The 17748-nt window shown below is 45.9% G+C and overlaps 1 protein-coding gene across 5 annotated transcripts in view; it reads right to left on the bottom strand.

The window, feature by feature from the left end:
- hsf4 (heat shock transcription factor 4) overlaps positions 1 to 17748 on the bottom strand; it is a 117753-nt gene that overhangs the window by 21798 nt on the left and 78207 nt on the right. For 3 of the 5 annotated variants that reach the window (XM_072518457.1, XM_072518459.1, XM_072518455.1), the window contains 2 exons: positions 13664 to 13729; positions 7319 to 7397 (listed from right to left, as the gene is read on the bottom strand). In XM_072518457.1, coding sequence (XP_072374558.1) covers positions 7319 to 7397; positions 13664 to 13729 — 145 coding nt within the window. The remainder of the gene's footprint in view (positions 1 to 7318; positions 7398 to 13663; positions 13730 to 17748) is intronic. The other 2 variants (XM_072518456.1, XM_072518458.1) reach the window with 2 other exon arrangements.

Consider the following 17748-nt stretch of genomic DNA (forward strand, 5'->3'; position numbering starts at 1 on the left):
CGTGCAGAGATCTTCTTGTTCAAAGAGACTGTCAATCATGAACGATTTCAGTTGGAGGAAGAATGACAAAAAAAAATATGGACTATATTATTATACCTGTTTGCGTGTGCTGTTTTTGAAACGATAAAGTATGTTTACTGTGTGCATTTCTTAAAGGATGGTGAAAAGGTGAAAAATGAAACCATCTTGAAATTGATGGTTTATTTTTTATCCTTGGGGGTGGTGTCATGAGAATGTCGCTTTAAGAAATGGTTAGCTGCTCATGTTACTGCAGTGATGTCAGAGTGTGGTGGAGCTGAGCTCTGGTTCTGTTTTTTAATTTAACTTTGAGAAAAGCTTGGGTGTGTCTTTCTTTTTGTTTTTCAGTGTGTTGCAGCTGAAATCAGGCAAAGCAGCTGTACTGTTGATCTCTCTGCCATGAGGGACTATCTCTTGATCATTTGGTGAATTCAGAAATTTCAATGTTTTCAGTATTGAATGTAAACCTAATGTGCTTCTGTTTAACGGTTAAGTCTTTTGGATGTTGAAAGGACAGCTTAAAGGATTACTTAGTGTTGTATTCTGTGGGGGTTATCTTTGAATTGATGGTTGCTAAGATATTCACTGTTTGTTTTAAAAAGGTTAACTTGAGTTCATAGAATAAACATTGTTTTGCTTTAAAAAATACTTTTCCATTTCTGCTGTACCACACCTGTAGAGTGGGCCGTGTGCTCCCCATACCACAATCTATTAATAGCTGTGCGTCAGGTGAACTCCATGATACACTTTGGGGTTCTCTAAACCCTGACCCATAACATAAGCCTCAACCTCCCATGGTTGTGATTTAAGAAAGACTGGTCAAATAAATTGTCCACCCACTCCAAGCATCGACCACAAGCTGCGAGTCTCTGTACTTTAGAAATTTGCATTTCTTGTCTCTCCAAAATGGCATTTCAAAAATAAAATGAGGGAGTCACACATGGTGACGATTCTAATGGGTAATTGAAGTTGAAGAGAGAAAGACAAACAAAACGAGATGTTAACCAACGATAATAACAGATATTATGCTTGCACCCTCAGGAATATATGAAGAACAAAGAACAAAAAGACAGGATGAAGACAGGACTGATGACCCCCATTGTGATCATCGCTGGACTCCTACAACTGCACGCATTGACAGCCTTTGTACCCCACACCACACCGGCCCCGGACATGACCATACAATATGAGACCCCCTAGCCCGGACACCACACGTCACATGAAAATAAACCCTGATACCCCCACATGGTGCGAAAACATTGTAAAGTGGTATTCCCTTTCCCATACAGTAGAAGCCCTTTTGGTAATAGCAATACTCTGCAGTGTCGTTCAGACACTTAAGACTCCGCAAATGGCGAAGGAGAGCCTCCCGCTCCCTGATATACACACTCCGAGCCGCTTTCCTTGGAATCCAACAAACCTTTTAAACCTTTTTCACTGACAAAAGAAAAAGTTTGTACTTCTTCTATGACTGTATTAGATTAAGTAGAGATGTGATGCTGTTGTTTAATTCTTTAAAACTTTTTGTATTGTACATAAGTTCCTTTTTGATATTTGCCAGCAGTACGAGAGTAGCTTAGGTAATGATAGTTAAGAGGTTCCCTTGTGTAAATAAGTTAAATGTGTAATGATTAAATGTTTTATAGTGGCCCTTTAAGAGTTTATGAATTGATGATGTGTTGATAAAATTAGGTAAATGCTCAAAAAACATAGGATAGAGTAGTGTAGAACCTGTCCTTGACCAAGGGTAAACCGGCACACCAAGGACGGATGAGGATCAACAGTGTGATCCACCATGCTTCGCATTCAGGATCAAAAGGATGGGATGTAGCCAGCTGGGATGGCCACTTACAAAGGATCCCAGGAAATATGGCCACCTGCAAAGGACAATGGGAAATATGGTCAACCCAGGACTCAGACGCTCAGAGTTTATGTATATTGGCAACTCAGACAACTAGACGCTATCGAAACCCCCAGCTACTTTGCATTCTAATGGCCCATTTTCCCAGAACAAAAGACCTGTACTCAGCTAACAGATACAGAAACAGACTCATCGGCGCCACTCCCTTTGCTCAGGGAGCCCAAAAAGCCAAGGTCAATGACAGTTCAGGACACCCGCCCCTTTATTGGCCAAAATCGAAGGCAGTAATCGAAGCCTGCCGAATTATTGGGTCCAAAGCTAAGGACCGCCCAAAAGAGCGCGAAACCCCAGAAGGATAAAGAGAGACACTGCCATGTGTTCAGTCTCTCTTGGCCCCGGCGCTCGGTTGCTCTTGGCCACAACCTACGCCTAAAACCAAGTGTAGCATCACGACCAGAAGACAAGTTCAAGACCAACGATCGCTACCAGACGGATGTGTCCAGCAGAATCAAAGTCACTTCTCCAGACACAGCCACGCAAAATCCGAACAAAGGTCTTGTTCCTCTGCCGGGTGCCTGAAGTTAAGTGCTTCGCGTTCAGGATCAAGAGGATTTGATGCAGCCATCTCAGATAGCCACCTGCAAAGGACCATGGAAATTATGGCCAACCCAGGACTCAGACACACTCAGAGCTTGTGTGTGTCTTTGCAACCCAGATAGCTAGACGCGATCACAACCCCCGCTCATTTGCATTCCAATGGCCCATTTCCCCAGAACAAAATGACTGTACTCAGTTAACCGATACAGATGCAGACTAACCGGCGCCACTCCCTTTGCTAAGAAAGCCCAAACAGCCAAGGTCAATGACCGCTCAGGACACGCCCAGCCATCAAGGCACCCGCCCCTTTATTGGACAAAATCGAAGGCAGTGATCGAAGCCTGTCAAATTATTGGGTCCAAAGCTAAGGACCACCCCAAAGAGCGCAAAATCCCAGAGGGATAAAAAGAGACACAGCCATGTGTCCGGTCTCTCTTGGATCCGGCATATGCCAACCACGTGCAGCATAACGACCAGACAGACAAGTTCAACACCAACGATCGCTACCAGACGGATGAGCCCAGCAGAAACAGAGCCACTTCTTCCACCCAGCCACGCAAGGACCGAACAAAGGCCTTGTTCATCTGCATAGAGTCGGTTGCCCTGAAGTTAAGTATAGGTTATTGCAGTTGTTAGGTGTAGCTTAACTTGTAGTGTTTTGTGTTGCATGTCAAAGTAATCCTTGTGTGTAAATAAACCATCTTTGAACTTGAACTGACTAAATGGGAGTTTGGTCTTTTGATCGATATTCGGTAAAGCCTTGTGTGGTATCATTTGATACCTGGCGACTCTGAAAAGCAATATTATCATTAATAACTGCCATATCTAGTTAATTTGGCAACATTATTGGTGACTCCGGTGCCGACTGGCAACATTATTGCTGACACTGGTGGGATAGTATTCCACTCATTAAAAAGAGCAACAGTCTGTGACCCTTGAACAAATGGAGCTACCGTGGCAGTATCAAAACAACTTGCACCTTGTTATCTCTGAAGAGACATTAACTAAACTGCCTTTTTGGGTGCAAAGGACCAAATTCTAAGAGAGCTATACAAAGGTCATCCGCATTTTATAACCCAGGCTGGTCAACTGGAGTCTACATATCTTCTCGGACAAAGAGCCTGCATTCTTCCTTTCAAGTCTTAACGGTTGAGATCATGGATCATAGAATTTACAGTGCAAAAGGAGGACATTCGGTCCATCGAGTCCGAACCGGCCATTACAAAGAGCACCCTACTTAAGCCCACGTATCTACCCCATCCCCGTAACCCAGTAACACCCACTTAACCTTTTTGGACACTAAGGGCAAATTAGAATGGCCAATCCACCTAACCTACACATCTTTGGACTGGGGGAGGAAACCCACGCAGACACGGCGAGAACGTGCAGACTCCGCACAGGTATTTGATAATTTTGAAGACCCAGACAAGCAATGCACATCCTTTGTCAAAGACAATGGTGAAAGGTGGGAGTCATGTGGCATGGACATCCTGCTATGCCATTTTGTCAGGGGCCAGGAAGAGGAGGAGGCCTTCCCTCCAACCCACAGGCTAATGGCACCACTTAAATGGCCAATTAGAGGCCTCTTCCCACTGCTGCTGACATTTTACATTAGCGGATGGGCCCTCCACTGCATATGGAGACCGCCTGGTGATTCCTACTGGCTTCCTTCCGAGCTTGTGAGAGGGTTCCGCTTTTTGGGAATTCTTTGTCTCACGGAAGTGCCCCAGAAAGGCAGTGGTTAGCCGACACTGCAATGGCAGCACCTGCCCAGCTCCACCCCCACTCTTCATTCAGGTCTGCCGGATTGATCCCAGGCATCCCAGATCCCATTTACCTGGTTGGGAAGGCGGTGTGCTTCCATGATACCCTCTTCTTCCAAGTGTAGTTGCAGCTGATAAAGCTGCTAGTCCCCTGATTGGCCAGCAACTCCGGAGGGGTGCGGAAGGATAGGTCACCATCCTTTAGAGGGATCTCAACCACTGGGGACAACCAATTATTTTCCTTACCGCTGTAAATTGTGGTTGTGCGTCCCGCAAAGAGACAAAGAAAGATAACCCTCAGCTTACTAGTCCACTGTCGGAACCCCCTATGCATGAATATAATTCAGGCCAACAACTGGACTTGACATGGAACAATTTGTTAATTATTGAGATAATTGGCAGGTCCCAAGTACCAAGAGGCGTCGGAATCAATGCGTGACCAAACGGCACTTGCCTAAGTAGGGTTTAAACCTACTTAAGCAAGCTTACTTGGGATCTACCAGCCTCCCCAGCGAGGCTGCAGCCAGGTGCCGTTCAGTACTGGTCGACACAAGTAGACCACTGGTGGACCAGGCGGATTGGCACTCGGGGGAGGGGGGGGCGTCTCCCGGGCCATCGGAGGCCACTGGGTGGCCAGGGATAATGCAGGGTGGCTCCCTGGCCTTCCCCCGGAACGCAGGCACCGAGGCACTGCCCGGCTAGTACCTTGGCACTGCCACCCTGGAACTGCCCAGGTGCCCCTGCCAAGCTTGCAGAAGCACTGCCAGGGTGCCAGTGCAAGGGTGCCCTGGTGGCACTGCCAAGGACGGACGTGGGGGGGCGGGTGGTGCATGGCAGGTAAGTAGGGGCCTCAAGGAGATTGGGGGTGGCCTGCAAGGAGCCATGGGGGTGCCTGAAGGGGGGGGGGGGGGACACCAAAGACTCTATAGCAGTGCCCTCACCTGGGGGAGGGTAGTGCCATGTGTGTGGGGGGTGACATTGCCAATGGGTGGGGGGGTTGGGGACCCACATGCTCACTTAGAGCCTGATCTTGGAGTTTAGCTCCTCAGTGCCGCAAAAAATGCAAAGTGTGGGCTAAACCGGTGAGAAATTCCCCGGGGACCAAAAACGTGACTAAGGGCGTGATTCTCTGGCTGCATTGAGCGAGAGGCACAACGCAGTGAATGCATCCCAGGAGAGGCTTCCCGGCAGCCTCCGTGCCTCGCGGGATGCACCCAAGTCTTGTGAGGTGTCGGAATCAGAACTCTGCCCAAAAGGGGTGTGAGCAAACGGCGCTCAGGGAGGTTGGGGGTGGTCATGGGTGGAGGTCCTAGAAAGGGGGGGCCGTAAGGAGGCCCAGGGGGGCCTGAAGTGGAGGGGGCCTCCAGGAACTCAATAGCGGGGTGTCCTCACTTGGGGAGTGTCTGGGAGCCACTGGGTGGGAGATGTGGGGAACCCACAAGCTCACTTAGAGATCAGGGCATCCTTTCAAAATGGCAGCCCGATCTCATAGTTCAGCTCCACAGTGCTGAAAATAATTCAAAGTGTGGGCTGAACCAGTGAGAAACTCCTCAGGACCCAAAAAAGTGTGTGTGGGATGGGGGTAATAGTCAATACCGAGGAGGACTGCAACAAATTACAGGAGGACAATACATTCGCAGAACAGACATAATAGGCGAATGAAGTTCAACACATAACAGTGGTAGACTTAGATGAGGAAAGATGAGAGGGGGCTCGGGTGGAGCGAAAACACCAGCATGAACTGGTTGGACTGAATGACCTGTTTCTGTGGTGTATATCCGATGTAATCCTGTAAAAAGCAGCAGTCCAAAATGTATCTTTTATGTCAAGCTGCCAGGCACTTAAATTGGCAGCAAATGACTGGCAGGCCCACAAGGCTGGCTGTGACATTTTGGGCAGATTGCATGGTCAAAGAATTAATATCTTGAGCAGTGTCATGATGCCAATACAAAAGTAATAAATTCATTCATGGGTGATGCTGTCAGCACTGAAATGCTCTGCTGCTGACACAGTTTGTTCTCTGGCCCTATTAAGACACCACGGTGGCAGCCAGGCAGAAGCAGTGAAAAATCCTTCATTCTGGCAGAATTACCTTGATTTGTTTGCCAGCCAAGGAAGACCCGGGCTATCTGCCTGTTTTCAGTCACTACTTTCGAAAGCTTTTGCACTGCGCAAAGCACCAGTCTAATCGGTTTCCCACAGAGGTTTCATGTTTGCATTTGGCTTGCCGCTGGCCGCAATAGTGCAGATTTGCTAAGACCAGTGACCGAGGAGACCAAGCCACTCAGCTTTAGCATCCCATCAGAGTTACACTCTGCCTGTGGCCAGTTGCACAAACATATGCTCTGAGTCACCTGTTTAGCTCTCATGGAATTTTGAACTAAGGTTAATATTTAACTATTTCTCTTCTGTCTGTTGGTCTCCTTGTCTGCCATGTCTTTCTTACTGTCTATCTTATTCACACAAGCATGGTCTCACTTCTGTCGGTATCCCTCCCACAACCAGTCTGTTTTCTAATCCACGAATCTCTGACTTGTTGAATGTACTGAATGATGTCCCAGGTTATGAACAGAGAACAACTCAATTCCCCATTTCTTACAGGCTTCTGTTTGTAAGCACAAGGCCCTAATATTCTTGTCCAATATGACTTTGAAGGGTATGACTGAAGCAGCCGTACAGGGTTGGGGGGGGGGGGGGGTAAGGACACTGATCCGACAGTACATTGAAAAAATAAGGAAAGGCTGAGAAAAATCCTGCTTCCTCAGATATTGCTCTACCTGAGCATTCGCCCTGTTCATGAGAATACGGACAAAATTCCTAAGACCCAGTTGTCAAATACTTAACTGTTTAATCTTCAATCGGACAGGTTGCATGGACTAAGGTTTCTAAAGAGCCCTTGCCCTACCTGAATTAATTTTTGCACTTTAAAATCTTGGTATTTCGACGGTATTTCCATGTGTTAGACCTGGGAGTGGTTAGAGGCAATATAAAGGGGGGTTCTGGACTTAATTCCATTAAAAAAAAAATTTTTTAAGAGGCTGTAAGCACTGTCTGCAGAAATCACTTGTAACTGATTTACCTGAGCTTGCTCCAGTTTTCAGGGCTTTGTTGGACGGTTCAATCTGCCTCAGCTCTGGATCCACAATAAGTTTCTGAATCTGGGAAAGCACAAGCCACAGACGAGAATCAGAGCTGTTTTTCTGCTGGGAAGGAAGCACAGTCCCTGTCACACAACCATGATGTTTGGTCACTGATCCCACTGTTATATTACTTTTTGGGAATATATCGTATAGCTTCGTAATTCTTTCTTGTTTCTAATCTTACTAAATTATACTAGCTAGTTTCTGTAGCCAATATCTGGCACCATGTTATATTACTCTTCAGTAATATATCGTTACTCTTTGCTTCGTAATCCAGAATGGTCCGATGGTGTGATTATAAAGAAACCACCAATCTGTAACTTAAAGCAAAACTGATTTATTGAATAACGATAGATTAATATTGAGTTTGCATACTCCACAGAACTATAACTATTAATAAAGTATCCTATGTTTAAGTAATAACTAATTAAACTACACGTGCTACTTCTATCTATTCTGAACTATGCTGTGATCTATCTCTCTCTCTGCTTACACTCAACTGACCAGTACCCAAGATTCCCTGAGTTCTTATATTTATACTGGGAACTAGTGGTGCCCTCTAGTGGTTGTGTTACACGGAGATGTAATAATTAACCCTTTACTTGTCTACGTATATACATATCATTACACCCATCAGTGTGGCGGTGTGATGCTTTACTACTGATTAACCATTTATTATATCAGAGGGCAGTAGAGGATATGTACTGGATCGGGTAATGGCAGGTGGGATTAGAATATAGAACATAGAACGATACAGCGCAGTACAGGCCCTTCGGCCCACGATGTTGCACCGAAACAAAAGCCATCTAACCTACACTATGCCATTATCATCCATATGTTTATCCAATAAACTTTTAAATGCCCTCAATGTTGGCGAGTTCACTACTGTAGCAGGTAGGGCATTCCACGGCCTCACTACTCTTTGCGTAAAGAACCTACCTCTGACCTCTGTCCTATATCTATTACCCCTCAGTTTAAAGCTATGTCCCCTCGTGCCAGCCATTTCCATCCGCGGGAGAAGGCTCTCACTGTCCACCCTATCCAACCCCCTGATCATTTTGTAATATGCAGCTAGTTGTTTCCGCCTGGGGCAGACACAATGGGCTAAATGGCCTCTTTCTGTGCAATAGTTTTTCTGTGGTCTAGCCTGGCATTAATTTGCATTGTGTTAAGGCACGGCTGATGGCAAATGCTGAGCGTTTCAAATCTCAGAAGGTCAGAAAAATAAAAATTGAAATACACTTAAACACAACAATGGTTTCACACAGTACCAATTCTTTAATACAGTTCCAAACAGTCTTAATGGAACTACCTTCAGAGCTAACTTTCCCCATATCTGTTCAGCAACTCCTTTTGGATTTTAAAATCTCCAAAACGACAGTCATTTTTAACCACAGAATGCCTTTAATTTCTCTTGGCATGCCCTCTGAAGTTAACAGCAGCTGGCTTTTCAGATCTTTGCTTGCTGGAAGTTGACCAGCAATTCCAGTTGTCTGCTGACATCAAGTATCTTCTTTAATCCGTTCTTTCCTTTCGATCTCTCCATTGACTCACCCAGTCTCTTTAGAAATGCTCCCTCTCAGAATTGATTAACTCTACCTCTATACTTTCGCTTTTAAAATTTAAAGAAAAGTGAACTCACTCTATCCATACTTTACCTATGATACCTTTCTTTTGCACTCTGCATATCCTTTCCTTTGAATCACAACGTCCCATTCAAATCTACTCTGGGTCTATAAACATGCTGACTAAATTAACTGAGGTAAACATCTGTTTCATGTATTCCTAGGCTCAGTACTACTTCAAACACAACTTAGATTCTCAGTCACACTGTCTCTGCTTTAATTATCATTCATGTACCCCAACCATTTAAAACATGACAAGAGTATTACCAACAGAAAATGTTACAATTTCTTCCTGCCAATTGCCACTATCGCTCATCATAGTATGAGAGTAATGTCAAGGGATGCAGAAACATTCTCCCACATTGGACACTATGGGCGGGATTCTCCAATAATGGGGCTATGCCCCCATGCCGGCGTGAAATCCAGCGGCAACCATTCCGGCGTCAACGGCCCCAAAAGTGAGGAATTCTCACCTTTCGAGGGGGCTAGGTTGACGCCGGAGTGGTTCCCGCAGCTCCCGCCGGCGCAGAAGGGCCGGTGCGAGTTCGCGCATGCCCAGAACAGCCAGCATATTTCCGCGCATGTGCAGAATGGCCGGCGTCTTTCCGCGTATGCGCGGGGGTTCCCTTCTCTGTGCCGGCCCCCGGGCAATATGGCGGAGGCCTACAGGGGCACGGCGCGGAGGAAAGAAGGCCCCCGCGGAACCAGCCCTCCTGCAGATCGGTAAGCTCCGATCGCGGGCCAGGCCACCGTGGGGGCCCCCGGGGTCGGATGCCCCTCCCCCCCATCCCCCAGGACGGCCCCCGCACACTTACCTGCCATATCCCGCCATGTGTGAGGTGAGTAATTCACGACGGCGGGACTGGGCAAAACTTGTCGGCCACTTGGCCCATCGGGGCCCGGAGAATGGCCGGAGGAGCCGCTATCAATTGCCACCAACCAGCGTGGCGGGAATCGCGACGGCGCGCAAAAAACGGCGCCGGAGAATAGGGAAGTCAGGGCGGGATTCACGCCTCCCCCCGGGGAGTCTCGGACCCTGTGCAGGGTCAGAGAATCCCGGCCTATAGACCCTCTCAGTACATTCCCATCCCAGGCTATTTTAGGACTGAACATCACAGAGAAGGCCTTATTCATATAAAAATTGCAAACCCCCTGAAAAATGGATGAAAACCTCACCAAGCAGACTAATTTATATATTTCACAATCTCCACTGAGTACTCTGTTTGTATAGTTTAAACATGGCAAATGCATACTATTTTATTCCTTTGCAGGGTAATGGGGAAAGAGCAGTGAAGCGAGACTGATTAAATTGCTCTTTCAAAGAGCAAGCACAGGCTTCTCCCTGTGCCTTATTGTCCCAAGATTCTATTAAATGTGAAGAATGCTTTTATATTTAATCGGTAATGTAATCTTTCTTCCTATGAAGAAGTGAATTCATTTTGAGAGGAGGCATTGTCTGTTATCTTGTAAATATCCTGATAAAAACTGAAAACAATTTCTGTTGCGCGTCCTACATATTATACAATATAATGTAACATTATATTCTGTTCTTTGCCTTTTCATATCAAAATGTTAGCCACTTCCTGGGTATCTTGAACAGTCTTTGGGGTTTTGCATGGCATGATCAGTGTCAGCAGGTATATTTGTTAAAGGATCCTTCAATGGTGCTATATCTACAGTTGATGCATAGTGTAGGCAGACTAGAGACACAGATAAAAGCCTTTGAACTGTAACAAATAGAAGTGATCACTCAATGATTTGTTTCTTCTCTTCACTTCTGATTGTTTCCCCCCTGTTCTCCTATCAATGCTCGCTTGTGCTGGCACAAAGTTGCACAGGCACCAGGCAATACTTTCAACCTGCCTGAGCTTCAGCAAGCTGGGAAGGCTGTTTGATCTTGGGGTTGAATGATGACCAGGCCTAATGCTGTCTTCACCCAGCAAGAATCATTGGGCGTCAACAACAACAAAAATAATTTATATGGCAACTGTAAAGATGCATTTAAGGGGAAGTTAGACAAGGATATTAAGGAGAATGGAATAGAGGGTTACACAGAATAGGGTAGTGTAGTGTAGAGAATTTTCTTGATCCACATGTTTCCAGCCCAGTAAGGAAGGAGGCATTGCTGGATCTGATTCTGGGGAATGAGCTGGGCTAAGGATTATCCCGATGGTAGCAGTGTCCAGAACAAAGGGTCACAGTCTGAGGATACAGGGTAGACCTTCTTAAGTCAGAGATGTGGTTGGCCTGTGGAATTCGTTACCACAGAAAGCAGCTGAGGCCAAAACATTGTATGTTTTCATTAAGCAGTTAGATATAGCACTTGGGGTGAAGGGGATCAAAGGATATGGATGGGAAGGCGGTATCAGGCTATTGAGTTCGATGATCAGCCATGATCTTAATGAATGGCGGAGAAATCTTGAAGGGCTGAATGGCCTCCTCCCGCTCCTATTTTCTAAGTGGATCTAGAGTCAGCAGAGGAACATTGAGGGAACAGTAATCACTATCTTAAGGTTTATCTTAGTCATGGAAAAGGACAAGAAGCAATCCAGAGTAGAAATTGTAATAATCAATTGGAAGACGTCCAATATCAGTGGGTTGACAATGAGCCTGTACTAGGTAAATAAGAATCAAATATTAGTAGGCAAAGCTGTAACGAAACAGTAGACTGCATTTAAAGGTTCAGGTACAGTCAAGATAGCTTCCCAGGCAGGGGAAAGACAACCAAAGCTCGTGCTCCCTGGATGACCAACGAGATGGTGGGTAAGAAGAAGTAGAAAAAGGGCATGACTGGCAGGAATCAAGTTGATAATACAAATGAGAATGAGACGAGAATAGAAAGTTCAGAGGGGAAGTGATAAAGGAAATTAAAGCAGCAAATAGAGAATATAAGAGACTGGCAGCTAATTTGAAAGGGAATCCAAATGTCTTCTGTAGGCACATAAATAATGAGTACGAAGAGGAGGAGCGGGCAAATTAGGCTCCAAAAAAGGAATGTTCACACCAAGGCAGAGGGTGTGGCCAAGGTCCTAAATGGTACTTTGTCCCGGTCTTAACCAATGCATTAGAAAAGTTAGCTTTACTTGAAGTTAATAAGGAACAGATGAATGTGTCCGAGAGAAGTAAGGGTGGCTATAATCTTCCAACCTGCCTTTTATACGGGTATGATACCAGGGGATTTGTTCAAAAAAAGGAATTGACGGGAAAGTGGTGGCATAGATATGAAGTTGACTCAGTGATAAGAAAGAGTAGTGAACAGTTGTTTTCTGAACAGAATGAAGGTACACAGTATGTTATCCTGACTCGATGCTAGGATCTTCGCTTTTCTTGATATAGCTTAGTGACAGAGACTTGGGTGTAGGTGCACAGTTTCAAAATTTGCAGATGGCACAAAACTTGGAAGTACTGTGAACTGTGAGGAGGAAAGTCATAGACTTCGAGCGGGACATAGACAGGCTGGTGGAATGGGTGGATAGGTGGCAGATGGAATTTTGCTCTGGTTTCCTCCCACAGTCCAAAGATGTGCAGGTTAGGTGGTTTGCCCATGATCAATGCGCGGGGTTAGTGCAGGGGAGTGGGCACAGTAAGAGTGCTCTTTTGGAGTGTTGGTGCAGACTCGATGGGCCAAATAGCCTCCTTCTGCACTGTAAGGATTCTATGGTTGGGTATTAAAAATAGATATCTTACAAATGTTAAAAAGAGACCTATGTCCTTCACAGGCACAGGACATCCCAAAGCGCTACACAGTTAATGAACTACTTTTGAAGTGTAGTCACTGTTATAAAGTAACAAACGGAGAAGCCAAATTGCACACAAAGATCTCCCACAAATAACACTGCATTCATGAGCAGATAATCTGTTTTCATAACGTCGATTGGGGGATAACGTTGACCAGGACACCAGGGATAACTCCCCAGCTCTTCTTTGACAGAGTGCCATTCCATCTTTAATGTCCATTAGGGCAGTTGGGGCCTCAGTTTAACATCTCTTCTGAAAACTCTCGTTAGTGCAGCATGATGCCAAAGTGACGGCCTAGGATTTTGTGCTAAGTCCTGCAGTCAGGCCTGAACTCAGAACCTTGTGAATGAAAGGCAGAAGTGCTAACTAAACTGAAAAATTACTGACACTGTTTCTATAACATGGGGTGGGCGAAAAGCAGGAACGCTTAACTGTTTTCCCATTACATAGCCCAGGAGTGCTGAGACCAACCGTAGCACGTCAGCTAGTGTTTCTCCTGATCTCAGATAACTCAGCACCGATTGGGGCCCTATGGTTTGTCTGGTTGCATGGACACTCAGTGCCTTGAAATATTATTATTTATTTTCCTTCTCTCTTTTTGCACTTGCACATGGAATGTGGGCATCGGCCAGCATTTACTGCGCATCTCTAAGTCAGTCATTTACTGAGTCACTGAGTTAGAACCCGAAAATTAGAGAACTTGTGACCTTAATCCTTCCTTCTTGCACAGGAGGGGCTGCCATCATGTGTTTGCATTAGATCTAGATTTATGTGCACACATACAATGGTTTCCCTTGGATTTCTACACGTTGCAAGGATTACACAGTGAGGAACTGGAATGCAAAAGAGTGATTTCTTGTCATTAATCAGATCCTTGCTCTCACATCTGGACAGGACTATTCATTTTGCACCTATCCTTACCATTGCAAGGTTTGCCTCCATGTCAGTCAGGTTCAGCTCATTTAGAGGCATATTCGGATTAAAGATCTGTAGGAGATGGAGATTAATTTAGAAAATAAAGAGGATTTATTTCATTCATTCATATATATTTGCTATTTTCTTTCTATCTTACCACATCAACAACAAAACCAGGGTACGACACAACAGAACGTCCCAGGCTGCATTCGTGGGTTGATACCCATATTAACATGGCAATGACATGTACAGGAAAGTATCAAGAAAGGAAGAGCAAGAAGGTGCCTTCTGATTCAATTTGGCAGGTCTGTCATGTCACAGGATCTAGTGTGTCCAGGTCTAGTCAGGATCCAGGAAATAAGGTGGTAACACTTTATTATCAGACATGGCCCATTCCAGTTGCATCAATTCCAGGACCTGGATTCAATGTCGGAAATGTTCGAACCTGACAAGAACATTAGGAGTGAAACGAGCTTTTGATTTTTCCATCTCTTTTTTTTTCCAACAGCACCTGGCTCATTATCCCTCCCTCCCGCAGCACCCTGAACAATGCCCTTCCTTGCATTATTTTATCATGGGCACATTATATTACCTCTCATTCCGAACTAACACTCGCTGTCTTCAAAGCAGTCATTACAGTATTCACTATTCTCGCCTGGATGTACAGGCACTGCTGCTGCTTTTGTTGCTCCCCTTCCTCCAACCAAAACAATGAGACAAGAATGCAGTCCACGATGAGTCCCGAATGCTTGTTCGTATGGAACTCCAAAAGGCACAATCGTAACCTCCACCACCTAAAAGCATGAAAGTGGCAGGTGGAAGGAAACACCATGCCCCCCATGACACACACCATCAGGATTTGGAAATACATTGCATGTCCTTCATCATCACTGAGGCAAAGTCCTGGAATTCCCAGAATAACAGCACCGTGAGAGTACCTTCACCGCATGGGTTGCAGCAAAGAGGATGATGGTCCACAGTCCCCTTCTTAAGGTTAACTAGGGATGGGCAAAACTGGCAGCAACAATCAGACCTGCAGGTCTGGCACACAAATCCTTATGATTCAAGCAGCTGTCCCCAAGTGCCACTTTAAATAGTGTTTCATGTGACCCTCTGAAATAAATCCCATTGGGTTTTACTCAATAGTTCGATGCTGGGTTGGTCTTCCAATCCTTTGAGTGAAAAATGCATCAGGGTCCTAATGGCATTGTAGGACCCCGATTTACACACATTATCGAGACAGCCACCAGGCATGTCGGCCATGTAAAGTGGTGTGCAAAGTAAGCAACGGTGGGTAGGAGAGGACTATGGGTTTTCAGAGACAGTTTTATCCACATGGCCAACCCACTGGGTTAAAACCACTCCTGTTTTTCAGCCATAGCTGTCAAGGCAACCTCCTGAAAAATGGTTCAATCTTCAGCTCTAAATTGAGCGTCTCTGGGCACGATCGCACTGAAAAAAACCTCACAACCTTTTTTTAAAAAAAAGCAGCCACAAGACACACCTTCATGTGTACTTTTCAATCTAAAAATAAACTGACCAATAAGGCAGCCTTGAATGACACTGGTGGTAGTTACCATGTAAACTGCTCTCAGTAATATGAAAACAAAATTCTTAAGCGTGGACATCACTGGAATTTATCGCCAATCACTATTTGCCATTGAGAAAATGTGCCGAGGTTTGGCTTTTGTATTAAAAAAAAAAAAATTTAGAGTACCCAATTCATTTTTTCCAATTAAGGGGCAATTTAACGTGACCAATCCACCGAGCCTGCACATCGTTGGGTTCTGGGGGCGAAAGCCACGCAAACATGGGGAGAATGTGCAAATTCCACACAGACAGTGATCCAGAGCTGGGATCGAACCTGGGACCTCGGCGCCGTGAGACAGCAGGGCTAACCCACTGCGCCACCGTGCTGCCCTGCTTTTGTATTTTTCTACACATGACAAATGTATTCAATAAAATTATTTTGAAAAGGAAAAGAGAAAGTGATGGACCTTCTTTCTGAATCATTGCATAATTTAATCACAGCACTTGATGAGAGTGCTTTCACAGAACTTCCATGTCTGGAGTTCCAGGATTTTGATCCAGCGACCAATTAAGGAACAACAATATATAGTCAAAGTTAAGATGGTTTGTAACTTGGTGGTGTTCCCATACATCTGCTGCCCCTGTCCATTTAGTAAGACGTTTTACAACACCAGGTTAAAGTCCAACAGGTTTGTTTCGATGTCACTAGCTTTCGGAGTGCTGCTCCTTCCTCAGGTGAATGAAGAGGTATGTTCCAGACACATATATATATATATATAGACAGATTCAAAGATGCCAGACAATGCTTGGAATGCGAGCATTAGCAGGTGATTAAATCTTTACAGATCCAGAGATGGGGTAACCCCAGGTTAAAGAGGTGTGAATTGTGTCAAGCCAGGACAGTTGGTAGGATTTCGCAGGCCAGATGGTGGGGGATGAATGTAATGCGACATGAATCCCAGGTCCCGGTTGAGGCTGCACTCATGTGTGCGGAACTTGGCTATAAGCTTCTGCTCGGCGATTCTGCGTTGTCGTGCGTCCTGAAGGCCGCCTTGGAGAATGCTTACCCGGAGATCAGAGGCTGAATGCCCTTGACTGCTGAAGTGTTCCCCGACTGGAAGGGAACATTCCTGCCTGGTGATTGTCGCACGATGTCCGTTCATTCATTGTCGCAGCGTTTTCACGGTCTCGCCAATGTACCACGCTTCGGGACATCCTTTCCTGCAGCGTATGAAGTAGACAACGTTGGCCGAGTCGCACGAGTATGTACCGCGTACCTGGTGGGTGGTGTTCTCACGTGTAATGGTGGTATCCATGTCGATGATCTGGCACGTGTTGCAGAGATTGCCATAGCAGGGTTGTGTGGTGTCGTGGTCACTGTTCTGAAGGCTGGGTAGTTTGCTGCAAACAATAGTTTGTTTGAGGTTGCGCAGTTGTTTGAAGGCAAGTTGTGGGGATGACCTTGGCAAGATGTTCATCTTCATCGATGACGTGTTGAAGGCTGTGAAGAAGATGTCGTAGTTTCTCCACTCCGGGAAAGTACTGGACGACGAAGGGTATTCTGTCGGTTGTGTCCCATGTTTGTCTTCTGAGGAGGTCGGTGCGGTTTTTTGCTGTGGCGCGTTGGAACTGTCGATCGATGAGTCGAGCGCCATATCCCGTTCGTACGAGGGCATCTTTCAACATCTGTAGATGTCTGTTACGCTCCTCCTCGTCTGAGCAGATCCTGTGTATACGGAGAGCTTGTCCATAGGGGATGGCTTCTTTAATGTGTTTAGGGTGGAAGCTGGAGAAGTGGAGCATCATGACACAGCCTTCAACACGTCATCGATGAAGATGAACATCTTGCCAAGGTCATCCCCACCCCCCCACTACTTGCCTTCAAACAACTGCGCAACCTCAAACAAACCATTGTTTGCAGCAAACTACCCAGCCTTCAGAACAGTGACCACGACACCACACAACCCTGCCATGGCAATCTCTGCAAGACGTGCCAGATCATCGACATGGATACCACCATTACACGTGAGAACACCACCCACCAGGTACGCGGTACATACTCGTGCGACTCGGCCAACATTGTCTACCTCATACGCTGCAGGAAAGGATGTCCCGAAGCGTGGTACATTGGCGAGACCATGCAGACGCTGCGACAACGAATGAACGGACATCGTGCGACAATCACCAGGCAGGAATGTTCCCTTCCAGTCAGGGAACACTTCAGCAGTCAAGGGCATTCAGCCTCTGATCTCCGGGTAAGCGTTCTCCAAGGCGGCCTTCAGGGCGTGCGACAACGCAGAATCGCCGAGCAGAAGCTTATAGCCAAGTTCCGCACACATGAGTGCGGCCTCAACCGGGACCTGGGATTCATGTCGCATTACATTCATTCCCCACCATCTGGCCTGCGAAATCCTACCAACTGTCCTGGCTTGACACAATTCACACCTCTTTAACCTGGGGTTACCCCATCTCTGGATCTGTAAAGATTTAATCACCTGCTCATGGTCGCATTCCAAGCATTGTCTGGCATCTTTGAATCTGTCTATATATATGTGTCTGGA

Source organism: Scyliorhinus torazame, chromosome 10, assembly GCF_047496885.1.
Source record: "Scyliorhinus torazame isolate Kashiwa2021f chromosome 10, sScyTor2.1, whole genome shotgun sequence".
NCBI lineage: Eukaryota > Metazoa > Chordata > Chondrichthyes > Carcharhiniformes > Scyliorhinidae > Scyliorhinus > Scyliorhinus torazame.